Source organism: Lissotriton vulgaris, chromosome 2_1 (genome assembly GCF_964263255.1).
Source record: "Lissotriton vulgaris chromosome 2_1, aLisVul1.2, whole genome shotgun sequence".
In the NCBI taxonomy this organism is placed as follows: domain Eukaryota; kingdom Metazoa; phylum Chordata; class Amphibia; order Caudata; family Salamandridae; genus Lissotriton; species Lissotriton vulgaris.
In genome coordinates this window covers 830,322,700-830,345,330 of record NC_141687.1, presented here as the reverse complement: position 1 = coordinate 830,345,330, position 22,631 = coordinate 830,322,700, and the positions used below count along the sequence as shown (strand labels likewise).

The window sequence follows — 22,631 nt, the reverse complement described above, 5'->3', positions numbered from 1 at the left end:
GGCAGCCCAATATACACTGTAGACCGTGCCTTGAAGTATTTTTGCACATATTACTTACAGTATGCCTTATTGAAGATCCCAAAATTCCACTGTTTCTAAGGAACTTTAGTCAGACGTTTGTCCTGATGAGACCCGAAGTCTAACTATAGGTCTAAACGTTTACATCCCTTCCTAAGTAGCTTTTAAAACATGTTATGGCTCCCTAGCACATACCATATATTAACAGACAGGCTCTCCGCTTAGGTTTGTTGGATATAAAATTCTATGCAACCATGGGATCTGTTCAGGGTCTTGTTCTATGTTGCATATTGTGAGAAGTTGGCCTGATATATAGTGCTCACTATTCTAGTGATCACTGTGATTCATACCAAACGACCCTTATTGATGATTGGTTGTAAGTCAACCTTATAGACCAGCTATCCTAGTAGCGTGGAAAAATGCAATCTTTAGGCTAAACTCTAGAGGGCGTGTTAAGCCAGCTGTTTCACCATCACATATACCCCTTGAACACCAAGTGAAAGGACACCACACAAGTTGTTATAAAAATAAAGAATATTTATTAATAACAAGTCTACCCTAAACTCTTTATGAGTCAAGGAGCTAAGCACAATACAAAACTCTTACGAAAATACTCCAAGTTGCACAATTTACACAAATGCCCGAGGGGCACGAAAAACCATATACACTAAAAGTGGAATGCAAAATACTAGCAGGTGAGTAACTAAATCCAGAGGCTTCAGGATCGCTAGAACTACACTACTGAACTCTAAGGTTAGGAGCTGGAGGCCTAGGGAGATCGGGTGCAGAGTGTGCACTCTCACGCGGGATGCGGGACAAAGTCTATGGAGGCTAGTATTTCTAAAGTTACTGTTTCCGGACGAATCCGACTAGGTAGACTCAAAACGAAAAAGGATCTGGACACTTGGATAGTGAACCTGCGTTGGAGCACCGAAATGCTCGGGTTACCTAGCCCAGGGGCTGCGGCTGCATAGGGTTCAAAAGACGTCGGGAATCCTCGTTGTAGTCTATGGAGCCTGAAAGAAGATGTTGCTGGCAGGCGACCAGTGAAGATGTTTGTGGTGATCCAAGGCTGGATCGATGATGTAGACGACCTGAAAGCAGAGGGGACTCAGTTCTTAATCACTAGCCAGTGATTGTGTGGGCACCAGGATGGCACCAGATGAGGTCACCGCGATCAGGTGAGTGGGCGACGCTGGACTCTGCAGCCACACGGGCCAGGAGGCGTTGTCGGCGACCAGACTGGAGGTGCGAGCTGTCCCACGAGGGTGTCTGCTGTCGGCGATGCTGAATCCAAGATTGGAGCAACAAACCTTGGCAAATGCAAGCCCACGCGGTGGAGTCAAAATGGCGTCTGGAGTGGACCAGGAGGGTCCGGGGTGCTACTCTTTTGGAAGGGAGCAAGGGCCAGTCTGGAGCAACCAGACCAGCGGTGAAAACGTCATGGTACGTCGTCAGGAGGGTCACTGGCCAACAGGCAAGTGACCGGACAACGTGGCAAGCAGCGAAAGAGCAGAAGGGCCCCACGCAGATCTCGTGGATGTTGGGGGGGTGGACTTCAGTGCTGGAGCGGCTCTGGGTTGGGGCTTCTCAAACCCCAGTGCACTCACTCGAGGATCCCTCGGCGGTCGTGCTGGTTAAGCGTCGTGCAGGTTTTGAAGATGGCCGGTCCCTCAGGTCTCGTCACACCCAGGAATCTCAGCTGGGCTGATGATGCAGGTAGAGGTCAGAGATGCCAGGGAATCTGGGTCTCGTCGAGCTGGTCAGTCTTGATCCGGAGGATGGACGTGCAGCAAACCGTGAGGCTTAGGTGGTGTCTGCGGGTGCAGGGTGGCTACTCCTTAGCCACAAGGGAGAGTCTTCAGAGAATGTCAAGAGTTCCTTTTGTGGAAAGTAGTTCAAGATTATCTAATTTGGGAAGGGGGCCCGCTCCTACCTTTATTCTAAGAAAAGGGGATGGCACGCGACTAGGTCCTGCCCATGGGTGGGACCAGGAGGGGGGTGGATGTGAGAAGTTGGCCTGATATATAATGTTCACTATTCTAGTGAGCAGTTTGTATCAGTCCAAACAACCCTTATTGATGATTGGTTGTAAGTCAACCGTAGACCAGCTATCCTAGTAGCATGGACAAGAGCAGTCTTCAGGCTAGACTCTAGAGGGCGTGTTAAGCCAGCTGTTATACCATCACATATACCCCTTGAACACCAAGTGAAAGGACACCTCACAAGTTGTTATGAAAATAAAGGATATTTATTTAGAACACAACAACCCTGGACTCTTTATGAGGACAGGGTGCTAAGCACAATACAAAACTCTTAAGAAAATACGCAAAGTTGCACAATTTACACAAATGCCAGAGGGGCACGAAAAACCATATACTCTAAAAGTGGAATGCGAAATTACTAGCAGGTAAGTACTACCCTAATAGGCTTTGGGATCGCTAGGACTTGACTACTGAACCTTCAGATTACTAGCAGGAGGCCTAGGGGGATCGGGTGCAGAGTGTGCACTCTCACGCGGGATGCGGAACAAAGTCTATGGTTGCTAGAATTTACAAAGTTAGTGTTATCGGACGAATCCGACTAGGTAGAGCTGATACGAAAAAGGATCTGGACCCTTGGATAGTGAGGCTATGCTGGGGCACTGAAATGCCAAAGTTACCTAGCCCAGGGGCTGCGGCTGCATAGGTCTGGAAAGACGTCGGGAATCCTCGTTGCAGTCTATGGAGCCTGAAAGAAGAAGTTGCTGGCAGGCGACCAGTGAAGAAGTTTGAAGTGACCCAAGCCTGGATCGAAGATGGAGGATACCTGTAAGCAGAGGGGACCAAGTCCTGAATCACTAGCCAGTGATTAGATGGGCACCAGGATGGCACCGGATGGAGTCACCTCGACCAGGTGAGTGGGCGACGCTGGGCTCTGCAGTCTCACGGACCAGGAGGCGTTGTCGTCGACCAGGATGGAGGTGCGAGCTGTCCTGCGAAGGTCTCTGCTGTCAACGTCGCTAGACCCAGGGTTGGGGCAACAAGTCTTGGCAAATGCAAGCCCACGCGGTGGACTTAAAATGGCGTCTGGAGGGGACCAGGAGGGTCCGGGGTGCTCCTCTTTTGGAGGGGAGCCAGGGCCAGTCTGGAGCAACCAGACCAGCGGTGTTGATGTCGTCGTCGGGAAGGCCACAAGCCAGCGGGCTAGTAGCCAGACAACGCGGTGAGCAGCAAAGAGCATAAGGGCCCCACGCAGATCTGGTGGATGCTGGGGGGCTGAACTTCGGTGCTGGAGCTGCTCATGGTGGGGGCTTCTCGGACCCCAAAGCACACTCTAGGATCCCTCGGCGGTCGTGCTGGGCAAGCGTCGTGCAGTCCTGAAGATGGCCGGTCCCTCGAGGTCTCGTCACACCCACGAATCTCAGCTGGGCTGATGATGCAGGTTGAGGTCAGAGGTGCCAGGGAAGCCGGTTCTCGTCGAGCTCGGCAGTCTTGATCCGGAGGAGAGACTTACAGCAGACCGCGATGCTTGGATGGTGCCTGCGAATGCAGGGTAACTACTCCTTAGTCACAAGGGAGAAATCTTGAGAAGAAGTCGAGAGTTCCTTTCGTAGAAAGTAGTTTCAGGATTCAAAGATGATCTAATTTGGAAGGGGGCCCGCTCCTATCTTTATACTAGGAAAAGGGGCTGGCACGTCACTAGGTCCTGCCCATGGGTGGGACCAGGAAGGGGGGTGGTTACACCCCTCTCCCATGCCGGACTTTCCCCAGCTCAGGGGCTGGTGTGCCCCTGGAACTGGTTCTAGCCGGCCTATGCATAGTGAGCACCGGGGTGCCACTTGCAGTCACCTTCCTCTAAAGCCCTGCCTACCCAGGATACACAAAACCCTGTCTCGGATGGTGCTAGCACCGCCCCCGACAGGAAACCCTTTGTCCGAGCTCTCCTCGCTGGAAGGACTCCCAGCAGCAGGAGGTCAGACTTGTGTCTGTGGTGGCAGCATCCATTTTGTGATGCTGAGGCTTGAGTTAACTTTAACCGGGTTTCACAGTTACATACATGTTGTGTCCCTCTAGAAGGGTGGAATGCTAACCCCGTCGCCAGAATTGGCGAGGGGTTAGTATTCCAATTCGTATGACACCTTACTCGACATGTTTTGATAAAGCGATACCAGAGTGAGCATATAACCGCGAGGATTATAATGCACTTAAGAGTATATGGTACGCGTTATCATAACACAGCTATTAGGACTTGGTTCCGCAAGCTGCAAACGGGCTCAGCTCATGCCAGAGCACCATCTCACATGATTCCACGCACTCTGCCTTCAGGATTGTCAAGGCCTGCCATAGGAGTGACTGATAGGAATCTATGTGTCCATTTTAGGGTTATACTATAGCTAAAGCAAAGGGTGATTACACCACCTTGCCCCAGCTGTCGTGCAGCCAGTTGTGTCAGATTTGGGTGGCCAGCCAGGGGTGGCATAATACATGCTGCAGCCCCTGGTAGGCCCTGGGTACACCTATGCCCTGGATACCTAAGGTACACTGTACAGGGACTGATAAGGTGACTCAGTACCAATTGGTAAATGCACCTAAGGTACATGGAATCCATTTTACAGAGAGAGCAGGGGGCTGGGGCCCTGAATAGCAGGGTCCCAGGTCAACTAATTTGAAAAACCAGCAAAACACCAGGCAAAAAAAAATTTGGGGGCAACCATATTCCGATATCCACCTTCCTACACGAGAGACCTAGCCGTCTCTGTATCCTTCTTTATTTCTTGGAGGGCATCATCAATGTGTTTACCGAATAATGCCTCACCATCAAAAGGGTGGCCCAAGATCATCTTCTGGGCCTCCGGTCTGAACCACGTCACTCTAAGCAATCCTTGGTGACGAACAGTTGCACCAGCCAATGAACGAAAAGCCGTAGTGGCAATGTCCATGGCACAAGCTATCACCTCTGCCGATGTCGCTTCCCCTTCATGTAGTATCTTCTTCGTCTCTCCTCTTGACTCCTGGGGAAGTTGTTCCAAAGAAGGTGAACGGTCACACCATAATTGGCGATCATACCTGCCCAGTATCGCCAAAGCATTTGCCGCTCGCACCAGAAGATTTGCCATAGAAGAGAACCTCTTCCCTGCATTATCAAGTCGCCTGCCCTCCTTATCAGGAGGAGTTGTAAGGGGTGCCGAAGGGTTGCAGGACTTTTTCTGTGCCGCCTGCGATATCACAGAGTCCAGTTTTGGCTGCCCAGTCAAGGTCGCTGGACCATCTTCAGGGGCCTTATATTCTTCTCCAGGCGTGGTAAGACTGGAATTACCGTAGTTGGGTTTTTCATCGCCTTTAGACCCTCTTCCCACACATGGTCCACAATGGGTATAGATCAGGACACCTTCCTATAGGGCTCTTTAAAATCATAGAGGAAACACTCAGTCTGTACGGAAGGCATAGGCAGCTTGAATCTACTAGATGCTATCTCCATCAGCTTATGAAAACCCACAATATCTGCTGAGGGAGAATCCACTGGGTCCGGACTAGGTGACGCTGGATCCGGGATCACATACTCATCCCATTCCAAGCCATTATTAGGCTTATCAACATCCTGATCCACATCCGATGAATCATTGTGAACGTCAGTTAGTACTGGAGGTATATTTGGAGCAGGTGTTTGTGGCTGAGAGAACACTTGGGTCAGCAACTCCGGAGAAACCATCATCGGAGTTGTGGGGGCAGGCGTAGTCTGAACTGCCGGGACCGAGGCAACCTGAGTTGGAGCCTGAGAAAACCTGGTTTTATAATCCTGCAGCATGCTATGGAGATCCGCCAAGAGTGAGGAAGCAACAGACACCATCTCCTGGCCTGCGGTCTCCGGACGTTGATAAGAGTGTTGGTAAGAACATTCATGAAGAAACTCGCCCTCAGAGTCCATTATCTGGCATTTTACCAACAGTTGAGAGGGACTGCGGGCATACCCAAAAGAGTCCTGATCATACTCATCAGAATCTTTTTCTTCCAGTAATAAAGCGGGAGGCAAAGGGGTAATCCTCCTTGGAGACGTCATGTCCGGTGTTATCCTTTTCAAGTAAATAGTCATTTTCTACGTCGACAACTGCATCGTCGACAGTACCATGGAAGATGGAGTAGTTAGAGGAAAACTCGTTGACGAGGTCGTCGACGGAAGAGTCACCGTCCACGGGTGAACTGTCGATGACGAGATTGGAGTCGTTGACAGTGCTGTAGACTAGACCGTCTACGCTCCCGCCGTCGTCGTCTTCATGGTCGTCAAAGCTCTCGTCGACGATACCGTCGTCACCATAGTCTAGTAAAATACCAGTTGTTGCAGTCGTCGATACCCCCGACGACGCTGTCACCGTCGACAATCCAGTCTACGCCGACTGTACCGTAGACGAGCCCGTCGACGGTATAACTTTCGTCACCTTAGATTTAGACGCCTTCGTCGACTGAGTCTTCTGCTGCGTTGACGACAACGACTGAGCATTTTCTCTGAATTCTCACATGACAGAGAAGATGGTTTCTTAAAAGTAGTAGCAGTTTTTACCACTGCTGAAGGCGTAGATGGTCCTTCCCTCTCTTTACACCGTGGTGAGGAGATTTAACAGGACTTTGGCTCTTAGACTCACAGGGGGTCTTTTTTGAGGCCTTAACTGGACGCTCCAGAGAAGGTGAAGGGGAAGCCCTTCCCCTTTTTGACTGACCTTCTAGATGATGTTGCAGAAGAAGAGTCAAAATGCAAAGATTGTCGCGTTGTTCCTAATGAAAGAGAAAGGTGTTGGTACAGTCTGTAGTGCAAGTGGATTAGAACAGGGTAGCCTGGTGGTCACCCTGGGAATCCATTTTGTTGGATTTAATGCCCTCACACACCCTTTCAGGTGTCATGCTTCATCATTTGGGCCTGCTCCTCGTTGGGTCGGCGGTGCAATACCCAACGGGCAACACCTCATAGAGGGGCTCATTCCAGAAGAGAGTGGGAAACATCACTTTCCACTACTCTCCTCTAGGATATCGTTTTTAACTAAAGCAGTGGCCCTCCTGAATAAAGTGTCTCTGGGACCACTAGCTCTATTTTATCTCACTTAGCTACGTCTACCCTGAATCCTGGCCCCATACCCGCACTTCATCTACACAGCAGTTGGAAAAAGATCTCCGCCAAAGAGCCCCTCTATGAGGTGTTGCCCGTTGGGTATTACACCGCCGACCCAACGAGGAGCAGGCCCAAATGATGAAGCATGACACCTGAAAGGGTGTGTGAGGGCATTAAATCCAACAAAATGGATTCCCAGGGTGACCACCAGGCTACCCTGTTCTAATCCACTTGCACTACAGACTGTACCAACACCTTTCTCTTTCATTAGGAACAACGCGACAATCTTTGCATTTTGTGTAATTTGGGCACGTCGTGTATGGACCTTCTGCTCCGATAAGAGCAGTAATAGCCCAAGACTCCTCTCTTTTGATACTAAAGCAGAAGAAGAGCCCTCACTGTCGCTTGACACAGTTTTCTTCCTTGACTAATTTCTGGAGCCAAGTGAAGAGGCGATCCTAACGGTCCCAGAGGATCTTTGAGGATCTTTGAACAGAAGGTGCGGCAGATACAGTCCTTATGCAGGTCTTCCACATACAGCCATTTCTTGCCACAGGTGGAACATGACTTGAAAAGAGCTTTTCTCTCCTTGTCAGACATCTCAAAAATAATACCTAACAATCTTGAAGAAAAAAGTTGAAAAAATCCTCAAATAGAGTAGAAATGAGCAGAGACTCCCTTAGCACAACGTGTGGTAGAAAATCTGAGGCTCTGAGGTTCCTTCAGGAGGGTTCTATGGGGTGAGGCTCTTCTGATTGGCTGATGCTTAGTTTTGGTCTCTTTTGCAAAAAGAGGTGGATATGCTACAAAAGGGAATGAGCCTAGGCCTTTTTCTTTCTCTTTCTCTTTTGTACCTACTGCTATGTTATTTTTGTTACAGAGACTTCATTTCCGACGACGGGGAATGATACAAGGTATGGGAATCTATGAAAGTTCCAATACTGGGGCAATGTGCAGGTCTGCTAGGTTTCTCTAGGTGCCAGCTGTGCTAGGGTACAGAATCCTACACTGGAAAAAAGGGATAGATTTGAATGCAAAAATGTGATGTGTCCATGTTGGCTTTTGGCCCGTTTCCGGACGCTGGCAAAAGGCCTATCCACACATTAGTGAGGTATAATTTTGACATGTAGGAGTATAGAATAGTAGAACATTTGTTATTACCAACTGAAGTTTGCATTTGTCATTCCAAATGTAAGCCAGAGTGTTAAAAAGAAGACATTTTGAAAAATACTCTAAATCATTTGCTAGTACCGATACCCTGAAATTCAGAGATGTACAATTAACCACTGGTCCTAAATTCCATATCATGTGCCAATTTCAGAAATACACAGCTGTACTTAATACCCATTTTTCACTCTACACATATCATATGATTTTGTCTATACCCTGTACACAATGAAAAGCCATTGTATAGTGCAGCTGAGTTGTTGGCACTGGGAACCTTGGGTTCTTGGAGAACCTACACACCCTATATATCTAATGGTCTATTGCTTCTGTAAATAGGCCATTGTGACACAAAGTTACAGATGAAAACATTGTCACACTGCCTGTTTTTCCCTACTTATTTTCAATATCTCATTATTTCAACAGTTAGCTTATTTTTGAAAACCTTGAGGGATCTACACATGACCCCTTGCTGAATTCGGAATGTGGTCTACTTTTACAAAATCTATAGCTTTCCTCGATCACCATGAGTTTCACACTAGTTTCCACCAGAAACTGGAACAAGGTTTTAAAAATAAAAGGTGAACATACGAGCTACCCCTTTGAAGAATGTCAAAACTGGTTTAATTCAGCTTTGGATGTTGCTAGGAAGAAGGTGATTTTAGCACAAGAAACAGTTTGTTGATGCCACTTTTAGGGGGGGGGGATGGACACTTATTCGGAGCACTTTTTTCTAATTTGTTTCCCCATAACTTAGCTATATTTTGGATATTTTCTTGGTCCCCTCCAAGTGATTCCACAAACCGCGAGTACCTTCCGAATCCCCAGGGTGCTGGAACAGAAGGGTACAAATTTGGCATGGGGGGAGGGGTGGGGGGGCTAAGCAATGATGGGGTTAATTAGCATTTGAATAGGTGTGAATGGGTTTGAACGTCTCCCAGGAACAAATAATAGGCTGACCTGAATGGCACTGATGACTCCTCTGAACACAACAGACTATGTAGGGTGGGGCTGCAAGCATCCTTTTTGACATTTAAGTGTCAAATCCAGCTTCACAGGTCTGCTGGGGTTTTTCATATGACACATGGGGTCCACACTAAAGAAGCCTCCACGTCACAGGAATATGTTAGCTGAGACCAAGGCAGGGCACTTCTGTTGCCCCTTCCTCCTCCACTCTCTCCCCCCCCCCTCCAAGTTCCCCAAACCCCTCTCCACTACAGCCAGGAAAACTCCAATCACAGTGCCAAATCCTGTTTGACAGCTCTGTTGGGCTTACATAGAACACTGGTGGTACACTTTGAAGGAGGGAAACAGAATGTCAAAACATTTTTTGTGTATCCACTATCTGGTTGATGAAACACTTTTTTCATACCCGAGTTCAGTCTCTGATCTTGTTGAGGGTGCAGGACCTCCTCCTAACTGGATTTAATGTTGGATGTGGAAGGACACTAGGATTACAGTAGTATTTCCATACTCAAAATACTGGTTCTGTAAAATACGCCCATTATTATATCCTCCAAGCCAATCACTGAAAAGTCTGTTAGAAAATAAGACCCATACGTATGATATGTTCCAAATGCTGATAAAATTCATGGACAAGTTCCTACCTTAATTCTGCTTCCTTGAATGTTTTTGTAGGATCCAATCTCAAAACTTGTGTAGCATCCTCCAACTCTTCTTGCATGGAAGTTTTAATGGGAGACTCTGCATGAAGATCAATTCTAATAGAACGTTTGCTGGCCAAGATGTCCTCCAGCTGGCATATGCTATTCTGCTGCTCCTTTACCTGCTTCTCCAGTTCCACTATTCTGGCAGCCTGTTCCTCTTGGATGCACTTTATTTCAGCCTCATGTACATCCATCTCATCAGCTTTATTTTGCATTTTGATTGCTTGGAGGCTTATGGAAACCAAGTCCAGCTTCTCCTGTGTTTGTGCTTCAACCTCCTTGCTCAGCTGTGTTTGGTCAGACTCTTTTTCAGTCATGGCAAGCTGCAATTCATCTTCCTCACTATGCTCTTTAGTTTGTACTTCAACGTCTACAGCTCTCACACTCTCCACGTCTTGCTGGGATTTTACCTGTCAACAATACAAATGCTGAGTAGATACTAAAAGCTACACAGGGAACACAAGTCAATGCTTTTGCAACCAATCACAGCCAACAAGAGAAAATGTTCCTGTTAACTAAAGTGCACTAAAGTTTTGACTAAAAATAACATGATGATCTGAATAGAAGATTCGGTTAGCTTATATAATGTGCTACATATTCAGTGATTGGTGTAATACAGGGTACTTTCTGGCCAAATTGGTATTCTTAGAAACCTTAGTGATCCAAGGTTACTTCTGACTGAAATAACATACGCCAAGTCATGTGAATAGCGTAGAGGGTTAATGTTTAGGGGTTTTCTCCCTTCCTTCTAGAGTAACCTAGGATTTACATACCAAGGTGCTATATCTGTTCACCATTTAAATTGAGCACAGCTTACATGTATTACTAACATCTTAATAAAGGACAGTCTCTAAACAGTGCCAACTGTGTGCTAATTTACCTCTGTGAAATTGCCATCTATAGTAAGAAGTTTCAGTGCTCCCCTATGACCTTCAGTTAGGATCAAGGGTACTCCCTGAGCCACACTTATCTTGGAAATAAATGCTTATTCACAAGCATGCAAACAGAAACAGTTACTTACACTCAACAATCTGGTTGTATCTTGAAGTGCTTCAGATTACTAACGAAATGGTCACAAAAATCCACAATGCACCAGTACATACCTTATGTCAGATTTTTATTTCCCAACCACCATTGTTTGGAAGCGTTTTCACCACTCCACAACTGCTGCACGCCAAAAAACATAACTGCGTCAGGTAAACTGAGAACTTTCAGCAGAGAATTGAACTTTCAGCAGAGAATTTTCAATCAAGAAATGACCAATTATTCTATATGAAAACCACAAGAAAGCTTGGATACATTGGCTGCATCAAAGCAGTATCCTTTTTGCAAGCCTAGTACCACGTCATAAGCGACGTTTGTGTGTGTGTTGGGTGGTACGGGGGTACAAAGAAAACATTTGATAGCAAGTTCTCAGTCAGAGCAGCATAGGGTTAGTAGTCTGTTTACAGTGGGAAAACGAAGAGGTGTCCTACGAAGAGGTGTCCTTCACAGCGTCCAACACCTTTAGATCACAGAAAATGGTTTGCTCGAAAGCGACAGTCGCTGGGCCAATTTGCCCGCCATGCAGCATCAAGAATTAGTCCCTGCCTTAGCTCCTATACTCTGAAAGGTGAACCAACACTTAACCTAAACTTTCTTTCTCATCTATTCTGTTCCTTAAACTTACCGCTACCATGCTTCCCCCAATCCCCTCCATGTCTGCAAAGTCTGGTACTAGTAGTCCTAGTACACTCTTTAGAGGATTCACACTCCCCAATTACTCCTAAATAAACAATCAGTAACACTGTCAAAATCAACGTTCAGGACCTCCCATAGGCAGCTACAGATAGAATCACAAATTACAGTGATATTAACCCCTTCACTGCGGCGGCTATTCCGCCGCAGTGCTAAGGGGGCGGGGCAGAAATGCGGCGGGCGCATGCTGGTGACGGAACCGCTCCGTCACCAGCATCGGTTGCGCTGTGCTTAGGACAGAGCGGTTCCGTCATTGCCCCGCCCGCTCAATAGAACACTCAGCACGGGCGCGGAATTCGCGCCGCGCAGGAGCGTCGGGCGGGCCATGACGGAACCGCTCCGTCATCAACACAGCGCCACAGCAGCTGATGACGGAGCGGTTCCGTCATCAGCAGGGGAGGGGTTAAATAGACTGCTAAAGGGGCTGGGTACTCAGAATTCAAGTGTAGTGTACGAATGGTGGCTAAACTGCCTCTAATAGGTAAAAGGTTATAGTTCATAAATGGATTACAGTATATATTTACGTCATCAACACGCAAGACAAAAGTATTTTTGTACCAGAAGCACCACTGTTCTGGCCAGGTTGCAGTTTAAATTAACTGCAGTGACACCTGGCAGAGAAAAATGCCTTGCAATGTAAAAAATGCTTATAGCTATACAGATAAATGGAGGGGGAGAGAGAGGGAGCGAGAACAATATAAATAAAAGCCACTGGGTAGTTATAGTTAGGTCAGCGTTTCCATAGGGTATTCGTTTATTGTGCTGCTAATAACTTTGGCTCCATTTGATGAATCTCAACATTTTTTTTTTTTTTTAAATGTGCTCTTTTTATGCCTAGTTTGTGCATGTAAAGTTTCAGGGTGATCCATCATGTAGGGCTGAGAAAAAAAAGGGGGTGTCCCAAAACGAAACATCCCAATGCATTTTCCATAGACTTATTTAGGCAAAGATACAGCAAAAGCGGATGAACGAAATTACACCAAATATGGCGGTGATGTAGATCTTGATAGGCAGCTTGAACTTTTTGTGATTTGGTGCAAATCCTTTAAGTCGTTTTTTCAGAAATGAAGGTTAAAAAATAATTGTATATCTGGACGGTTGGGTTCGAGGGACTCTTGCAAGAGTCCCTTGGACCCACTTTTAAAAAAATAGATCATTAAGGAGTTTTATTTCTCTTGGGCCATCTCACGGGAGTCTAACTCCTGCGAGAGCGAGCGATCCGATTGGCTACCAGCAATACGAGATAAATGTTGTTGGCAGCCATTATAGGACTCTGGACTTAGCCTTAGTTTTTAGTTAAAAAAGAAGAAAATAAACTCAAGAGGCCCTTCCCCAGGGGATAAAATGCAATAAAACATTTTTTAAATATCCAGGGGGTCGTGGTAACTTTTTCTTAAAAACATGGCAGGCGTGCCACATTTTTCAATTATAGGCCCTGGGGAGCCCTCCCCCGGGACCAGATTCCATAAGGAGAGGACAGCGCACAGGTATGGAGTTTTGGCTATACTTTGCACAGTCACGTTCACAGGGTAAGGATCAGTAACCTTTTGCTGCACAAGTATAGATTGGAGGCTCTGGCTGCAATCCAAATCTTGCATCCTTACAGTGTTTATTTCAGTCTAATTAGACTCACTTCAACAACCTCTCACACTTAGTGTGAGGTCCTGAGCAGCACCTGTAGAAGTGATACCAAAGGGGATGATGGACAGAGCATTTGAGCAAATCAAACACTCACCCCCAGTCAACTGAGCCGAGTTGAATCCATCATCATTCTTTAGCTCCCTCCACCACTCCAGTTCAGACATGGCCATATGCAAATCAGTCTCACCCTGTGCCTCATGGGAACAGTCCTGCCAGAACTGCCAAGCCATGTCTTTCCTGGACCGGAACGAATATGCTACTTACCAGTATGCATCTGTTCTTGGCATGTAGGGCTGCTGACATTCCTATCTGTGCATAGATCGCCGCCTAGTGTTGGGTCCGGATGATTGCACATTGTTGTCCTGGAAGAGTCTTCGAAGTTTCACGAAATAGGTGGCTCCTCCCCTGGACTACAGTGCGCATGGGCATCGACTCCATCCTCAGATTGTTTTTAGCCATTGTGACCAAGATGGAGTGAAACTAAGTGAATGATGACCATGCTAGAAGTATGTGTGAATTTTGCAGCTGCTACAGGCGCCGGGGAGGAGGGCGGGCGATATGAATGTCAGCAGCCCTACATGCCAAGAACAGATGCATACTGGTAAGTAGCATATTCGGTTCGAGGCATGTGGGCTGCTGAATTCATATCTGTGCATAGAATACATAGCAGTCCCTCCATTAGCGGCGGCCGCCCGTGCCAGCTGCAGCAGTTTGGAAAAGTGTTTTCAGAACAGCCTGCCCTACAGCTGCCTGCTGTTTGGAATGCACATCAACACAATAATGCTTTGTAAATGTGTGTGTGGTAGCCCATGTGGCTGCTCTACATATATGTCTTCCAAAGGGATATTTCCTAGGAAAGCCATGGAGGCCCCCAACTTTCTGGTGGAGTGGGCCTGTGGTGGAATGGTGAAAGTACGTTTGGCTTTCAGATAGCATATCTGAACACATTTAACTATCCACCTAGCTATACCAGCTTTGGAAATGGGGTTACCTTTGTGTTGTGGCGCAAAGCCAACAAATAGTTGTTTAGTTTTCCTAAAATCCTTGGTCCTATCTGTAGGAAGGTAGACACCTGACTATGGTTACCCCCAACTTTTTTGCTTTTGTTTCACTGGTTTACGACTTTCCATGGCTGTGGGCCTGCCAATCAGACCCACAGCCTAGCTGTTCTCTCACTAAATGGACATGTGTACCATTAGGTGCATTATCCAATTGGAACTGGGCCACCTTATCAGACCCTGTAACTCAGGGCATAGGTGTACCCAGGGCCTACCAGGGGCTGAAGCATGTATTATGCCACCCCTGGATGGCCATCTAAATCTGACACAACTGGCTGCACGACAGCTGGGGCAAGGTGGTGTAATCACCCTTTGCTTTAGATATAGTATACCTATATCTAACCCTAAAAATGGACACACGGATTCCTATCAGTCACTCCTATGGCAGGCCTTGACAATCCTGAATATTTATTTTTATGTTACAAAGGTCCTAGCTTTTTTAAGATATCGAGAGAATTAATTTTCACAGGCTAAAAATAAAGGCTGTGTTTTTTCTTCAGTGTCCAGCCGGACCTAGAAGTATTTATTTCCACAATAGTGAGAATAGATAGAGTAAAGCGAAAACAATTCGCACATTAATAACTGGGCACAAGCCTGTACCAAGTCACAAGGAAACAATACAAAGGAAAAGACCAAGAATTCACAGGCAAACAGGGAGAACAGGGTGGCTTATAATACAATGCAAGAAATTCTTGAAAAAGCACAAACCCACAGTAACTGCCGAGAAAGTTAAGAGTCATACAACAGGCAGTACTGCAAAACAGTCGACGAACGTTTCGATCCCTATCTCCAATAATATAGTGGGATCATCTTCAGGACTAGAGTTTGACTTTGCCTGAGTTGTCAAGTGAGCCTGTAGGGTATAAACAGGAAGAGAAAGAAAAGAGAAGTTTCTGTACCAATTATTTACAGAATAAGTGCTAAAAGGCTAAAGTGCTCGTCAACAACCGGTTTTGTCATGCAAAATGCAACATGTGCACATGCAGTTGTATCCAAAGGGCACGGATCGTACTGTGCTCGTGTTTGGGGTGCGAGAAAAGGCTTACCGCGTTCATTTTGTGGCAGTGATGCTTAGTGGCGGGGAATATAGTGTTGGGTGAAGAGTTGTCGTAGTGATTGATGCCAGGGGTGAATTCGGGGACCCAGTATGAATGGGTAATTACCACGAGCCGTGCTGGGTGGGCCAGTCGTGGATGGACAGGGCTTCAATGCCAAACAGTTCCGGTTTGTAGTTGATGCCTATATAGAGTTGTTAAGGTCAATATTAGCGTATGGCAGATGAGTAACATTAAAAGAAAAAATCTTTTTTATGAATAGAAAACCCATAATTACCGGGTGACGATTCGGAGGAATCGAAATAAAGCATCGAGCCCACGTTCTACACTAGGCTCCATCGGTAATGTTTGGTTTTTGCTCACTGCACTTGAGTCACCACCATGATACTACGGTAACAATTGTAACTCTAGATTATAATGCCTCCCTTCTAGGTCACAATCAACTCGACCTGTTGTGCCAGGCTTTTATCTTTATTTCGATTCCTCCGAATCGTCACCCGGTAATTATGGGTTTTCTATTCATAAAAAAGATTTTTTCTTTTAATGTTACTCATCTGCCATACGCTAATATTGACCTTAACAACGCTATATAGGCATCAACTACAAACCGGAACTGTTTGGCATTGAAGCCCTGTCCATCCACGACTGGCCCACCCAGCACGGCTCGTGGTAATTACCCATTCATACTGGGTCCCCGAATTCACCCCTGGCATCAATCACTACGACAACTCTTCACCCAACACTATATTCCCCGCCACTAAGCATCACTGCCACAAAATGAACGCGGTAAGCCTTTTCTCGCACCCCAAACACGAACACAGTACGATCCGTGCCCTTTGGATACAACTGCATGTGCACATGTTGCATTTTGCATGACAAAACCGGTTGTTGACGAGCACTTTAGCCTTTTAGCACTTATTCTGTAAATAATTGGTACAGAAACTTCTCTTTTCTTTCTCTTCCTGTTTATACCCTACAGGCTCACTTGACAACTCAGGCAAAGTCAAACTCTAGTCCTGAAGATGATCCCACTATATTATTGGAGATAGGGATCGAAACGTTCGTCGACTGTTTTGCAGTACTGCCTGTTGTATGACTCTTAACTTTCTCGGCAGTTACTGTGGGTTTGTGCTTTTTCAAGAATTTCTTGCATTGTATTATAAGCCACCCTGTTCTCCCTGTTTGCCTGTGAATTCTTGGTCTTTTCCTTTGTATTGTTTCCTTGTGACTTGGTACAGGCTTGTGCCCAGTTATTAATGTGCGAATTGTTTTCGCTTTACTCTACCTATTCTCACTATTGTGGAAATAAATACTTCTAGGTCCGGCTGGACACTGAAGAAAAAACACAGCCTTTATTTTTAGCCTGTGAAAATTAATTCTCTAGATATCTTAAAAAAGCTAGGACCTTTGTAACATAAAAATAAATAGCTTAACCCATGGTCCTTGGCCATTATTTTGGGTTCCCTTGTATACTAAACCTACCTTGACAATCCTGAAGGCAGAGTGCATGGAATCGTGTGAAAGGGTGCTCTGGCATGAGCTGAGCCCGTTTGCAGCTTGCGGAACCAAGTCCTAATAGCTGTTCCATGATAACGCATACCATATACTCTTAAGTGCATTATAATCCTCGCGGCTAAATGCTATCTTTGGTATTGCTTTATCAGAACATGTCGAGTAAGGTGTCATACGAATTGGAATACTAACCCCTCGCCAATTCTGGCGACGGGGTTAGCATTCCACCCTTCTAGAGGGACACGACATGTATGTAACTGTGAACCCCGGTTAAAGTTAAACGAAGCCTCAGCTCCACAAAATGGATGCTGCCACCACAGACACGAGTCTGACCTCCTGCTGCTGGGAGTCCTTCCAGCAAGGAGAGCTTGGACAAAGGGTTTCCTGTCAGGAGCGGTGCTAGCACCATCCCAGACAGGGTTTTGTGTATCCTGGGTAGGCAGGGCTTTACAGGAAGGTGACTGGTGAGTGGCACCCCGGTGCTCACTACGCATCTGCCGGCTAGAACCAGTTCCAGGGGCACACCGACCCCTGGCCTGGGGAAAGTCCGGCATGGGAGAGGGGTGTAACCACCCCCCTTCCTGGTCCCACCCCTAGGGCCGGACCTAGTCGCGTACCCACCCCTTTCTTTAGGATAAAGGCAGGAGCGGGGACCCTTCCAAATTAGATCATCTTTGAATCAAGAAACTACTTTCTACGAAAGGAACTCTCGACTTCGTCTCAAGATTTCTCCCTTGTGGCTAAGGAGTAGTCACCCTGCATCCGCAGGCACCATCTAAGAACTCTGCGGTTTGTTGCACGTCCTTCCTCAGGAATCCGACCGACCAGCACGATGAGACCCGGCTTCCCTGGCACCTCTGACCTCTACCTACCTCTACAGCTAAGCTGAGAACCGTAGGTGCGACGAGACCGAGGGACCGGCCATCATCTGAACTGCACGACTCTTATCCAGCACGACCGCCGAGGGATCCTCTGGTGAGTGCTTTGGGGTCCGAGAAGCCCCGACCCTGAGCAGCTCCAGCACCGAAGTCCAGCCTCCCAGCATCTCCACGATCTGCGTGGGGCCCTTCTGCTTTTTGCTGCTCACCGCGTTGTTTGGCTACTAGCCCGCTGGCTTGTGGCCTTCTGAACGATGCCCGACGACATCACTGCTGCTTGTCTGGTTGCTCCAGACTGGCCCTTGCTCCCTTCCAAAAGAGGAGCACCCCGGACCCTCCTGGTCCACTCCAGACGCCATTTTAGGTCCACCGCGTGGGCTTGAATTTGCCAAGACTTGTTGCCCCAATCCTGGGTCCAGCGACGTCGACAGCATCATCCATCGTGGGACAGCTCGCACCTCCATCCTGGTCGCCGACAACGCCTCCTGGTCCGTGAGATCTGCAGAGCACAGCGTCGCCCACTCACCTAGTCGAGGTGACTACCATCCGGTGCCCTCCTGGTGCCACCTGACTACTGGCTAGTAGTCACGAACTTGGTCCCCTCTGCTTTCAGGTGTCATCCATCTTCGATCCAGGCTTGGATCAACTCGAACTATCTTCACTGGTCGCCTGCCAGCAACTCCTTTCTTCAGGCTTGTTGGACTTGGCTCGTCTGGCAGGTCCGCCCCTGAAGTTTTTATGGTATATGTAACCTGGGGATGGTGATTCCCCCTCTGAGTGCGTGTGAAGAGAGAGCGACCTACCCTTCCATAGGAATACATGGGGAATGGATAAGTCCTCTGTAGTTCCCGATGCGTAGGGTGTGCAGGGTCAAGTCTGGTATGTATGAACTCGTGAGATTGAGTGCTGCGCAACGGTATATGTGGCATGAGTGTGTCTAGTGTAGAAGTACCCCTTTTAGAATTTGGCATATTTGTGGAATGTATGCCTGGCGTATGATTGGCTGAGGCTGGCTGGTGAGCCTGGCTCCCAGGATCTGGGAGGGTCTGCCCCGGTGGTGAATGTTTAGCATGATGATGTGAGGGGAGGAGTGAGCCTGGGTCTGCTTGTGGATTGACTGTCTGGTTTGAGTGTCATGAATGAGGCTGGGTTTCCCCCAGACAATGCTGGCTCCACCCCCTGGGGTGCGGCTGATGTTCCTAGCCTGGCCAGTGTAAAGAATCCCCCCATAACCAGTTCCAGCTGGTTCTCTCCCTGCCTGCCCCTTCAGACCAAGAATGTGTGTATAAAAAGGGTGCTGGGACACTCTGGACTTGTTCTTGCTCTTAACTTGAATCTACCAGAGGCTGCTGCTGCTTGGGCTCAGGGTTGGCATGCCTCCCTGGGCCCTGCCCTACTCCTGGATGTCGGATGGCCTTTTCCCTTCCAGGAGCTGCTATGCTCCACTTGAGATCCTGGACTCTCTCTGGACTTTGCTATTTCCTTTGACCTGCTAGCGCTGGGGAGCGCTTCATCTTTGACCTAACGCTTGGGTAGCGCTTTATTTTCCCTCTCGCGGCTGCCTACACCGCTGCCTGCCGATTGTACCTCCCCTGACAGGTGCCTACCCTGCCGGAGGACTCTGCTCTGTTCCAGTCGAGTGCCTACCTCGACTTATGGACTCCTTCTTATAAACAAACCGGTGCTACCCGGTATTCCCGAGAGTATTCCCCGTCACTGCCGCCAGCCCGAGCTCCCCCGATCCCCGAGCAGCCTCTCCGCCACGTCACGAGCCGCACCGCGCTGGGATTGGTCCGTGCACCAGCGCCGCGCTCGGATTGGCTGGGACCAGCGAGGAGGGGGAGGAAGCCGCAGGTGTGCCGGCCGGAAGTCCCCGAGCGGAGGGGTGCCCCGGTGAGGAGAGAGAAGACCGCCCGCAGGCATGGAGGGTCCCGAGGGGCAGGAGCTCCCCTCCGATGGCCGCCGACCGAGCCGGTGAGTGGTCAAGAGCCGAGCGGCCGCGAGTGCTAGCGGGCCGCTCCACCCGCCGGGTCTTTGATTCGGCAGAGCCCACGTGGAGGCTCCGGGGCCCTTCCAGTGAAAGGGGGCGTCGGGACACATTGCCGGTGTCCGCCCCCTCCTGCCACAACTCGATGCTCCTCGAGCCCCGAGAGGCTCCGCCTGCACCTCACGCCCCCGAGCCCCAAGGAGGCTCCACCGTGTCCTCACGCCCCGAGCCCCGAGGAGGCTCCACCGTGTCCTTGCCCCCACGAGCCCCGAGGAGGCTCCAACGTGTCCTTGCCCCCATAAGCCCCGAGAGGCTCCATCTATAGGTCAGCCCCGAGCTCCGAGGAGGCTCCACCGTGCCCTTGCCCCCATGAGCCCCGAGAGGCTCCACCACGTGTCCCTGGCCCTTCCGAGCCTGCGAGGCTCCGCCCCCCTGTTCTCGAGCCCGAGTGGCTCCACCAGTTGGCGCCTTTTTCCCCAGAGCCGGCGAGGCTCCCACGATGCCCCTCAGTTGCCCAGCACTTTGTGGGCAACTGCCACGTTTAGGTTTGCCCCGGGCTCCTTGCAGCCTGCCCTGAACATCGAGACTCTTGGGCACCTTGCCCCAGAAAGGCCAGCTGGCCTGTGGATTGCTATGGACTAATACTAATGTGATCCCTGCGAGTATTCTGTGCTGCACCTCTACAGGTGCTCCTGTAATGTTATGTATCCTGTCCTCCCTTCACCCCCCCGGAATACCAGATGTCCCATGTATGTGATTCCTGGTCAGAGTGAGTTCTACTGCTAGTTCGAGGAAGCTCCCAGTCGATATGTGTTCTAATGCTAAATCCATCCTGTGCATACCCCTGGCAGGGGCCCCTTGGCCCTGCCCTGTACCTTCTTCCTTGTAACCCCTGCCCGTGCCTCGGGCTCCTTGTACTATGTGTGTTCCTATGTGTCCTTCTTAATACAAACACTATTTGCTTATATACTTTGTGTGGAGTTCCTTTTGTGGGAGGCCCGGGAGGTTGTTGTTGGTGGGTGCGTGCGCAAATGCTTCACACATGTCCTCCGAGATAGGCCTGACTGCTCGCGCCGCGTTACCTAGATGGGTGAGCAGGGGTCGACTTTACATAGGAGTGGCGGTCTCTGACTGGCTGTGGCGCAAGCCCTGGCCGGCGGTCCCATTTCCTACAAGGCTCCTGGTTCGTCTACGAGGATTCCCGACGTCTTTTGAGACATATGCAGCTGCAGCCCTTGGGCTAGGTAAACTCGGCATTTCGGTGCCCCAGCATAGCCTCACTATCCAAGGGTCAGGATCCACTGTCGTTTTCGATCTACCTTATCGGGTTCGCCCGAGAACACTAACTTTGCTTTTACTAGCTCCCATAGACTTTGTCCCGCATCCCGCGTGAGAGTGAACACTGTGCACCCGAGTCCCCTAGGCCTCCTACTAGTAATCTGAAGGTTCAGTAACGTAGTCCTAGCAATTCCAAAGCCTATTAGTACAGTACTTACCTGCTAGTAATTTCGCATTCCACTTTCATAGTATATGGTTTTTCGTGCCCCTCGGGCATTTGTGTAAATTGTGCAACTTAAAGTATTTTCGTAAGAGTTTTGTTGTGTGCGTAGTACCCTGTCCTCATAAAGAGTACAGGGCTGTTGTGATCTAAATAAATACACTGTTTATTTTCATAGCACTTGTGTGGTGTCTTTTCACTTGGTGTTCAAGGGGTATATGTGATGGTATAACAGCTGGCTTAACACGCCCTCTAGAGTTTAGCCCGAAGACTGCTCGTATCCACGCTACTAGGATAGCTGGTCTATAAGGTTGACTTACAACCAATCACCATAAGGGTTGTTTGGACTGATGCAAAGTGCTTACTAGAATAGTGAACACTATATATCAGGCCAACTTCTCACACTATCAATGTAATACATTAAGGCCCTTTTGACGTCAAGGGTGTGGAGCATTCTCTCCGCCAATGACTCAGGATTTTGGAAGAACACAGGTAATTCAATAGTTTGGTTAATATGGAATTGAGACACTACTTTAGGAAGGAATTTAGGGTTAGTGCGAAGCACCACCCTGTTGGCATGAATTTGAATAAATGGCTCTTGTATAGTTAGTGTCTGGAGCTCACTAACTCGTCGCAGCGATGTAATTGCTATAAGGAAAGCCACTTTCCATGTCAAGAATTGAATCTTGCAGGAATGTAGTGGTTCAAAGGGGGGACCCATCAGCCTGGTGAGGACCACATCGAGGTTCCACTCCGGAGCTGGCGGAGTCCATGGAGGAATAACCCGCTTGAGCCCTTCCAGAAAGGCTTTAATAGCAGGCACTTTGAAAAGTGAGAGGTGCTGCCTGTTTTGAAGATAAGCAGCCATCGCAGAGAGATGTATGCGAATGGAAGCATAGGCCAAATTACATTTGTACAGATGGAAAAGATAACAAATGATGTTCTGAATAGATGCATCTAGCGGGTCAATGTTGTGGCCTGCACAGTAAATGACAAACCGCTTCCACTTCGCCGCGTAGCATGCTCTAGTGGTGGGCTTTCTCGCCTCCCGGATGATGTCCATGCAATCCGGAGGCAAGTTTAGGTAGCCAAACTCTAAGACCTCAGGAGCCAGATCGCTAGGTTGAGCTGTTGCGGATCTGGATGCTGAATGTCGCCATGGCTCTGCGTCAGAAGGCTGGGTGTGAGGTGTAGCCTCTGATGCGGTACCACAGACAGTTCTAGAAACGTGGTGTACCATGGTTGGCGAGCCCACGTTGGAGCAACCAGGATGAGTCATCGAGTGCTGCCTGAGTTTGCGTGCTACCAGCGGTATCAGAGGTGCTGGGGGAAAAGT

General features: G+C 48.5%; 1 protein-coding gene across 1 annotated transcript in view; it reads right to left on the bottom strand.

Moving 5' to 3' along the window:
* Positions 1–22,631, bottom strand: part of PCNT (pericentrin) — a 1,129,672-nt gene that overhangs the window by 758,657 nt on the left and 348,384 nt on the right. Inside the window, exon 14 of the mRNA XM_086956243.1 lies at positions 9,870–10,339. Coding sequence (XP_086812369.1) covers positions 9,870–10,339 — 470 coding nt within the window. The remainder of the gene's footprint in view (positions 1–9,869; positions 10,340–22,631) is intronic.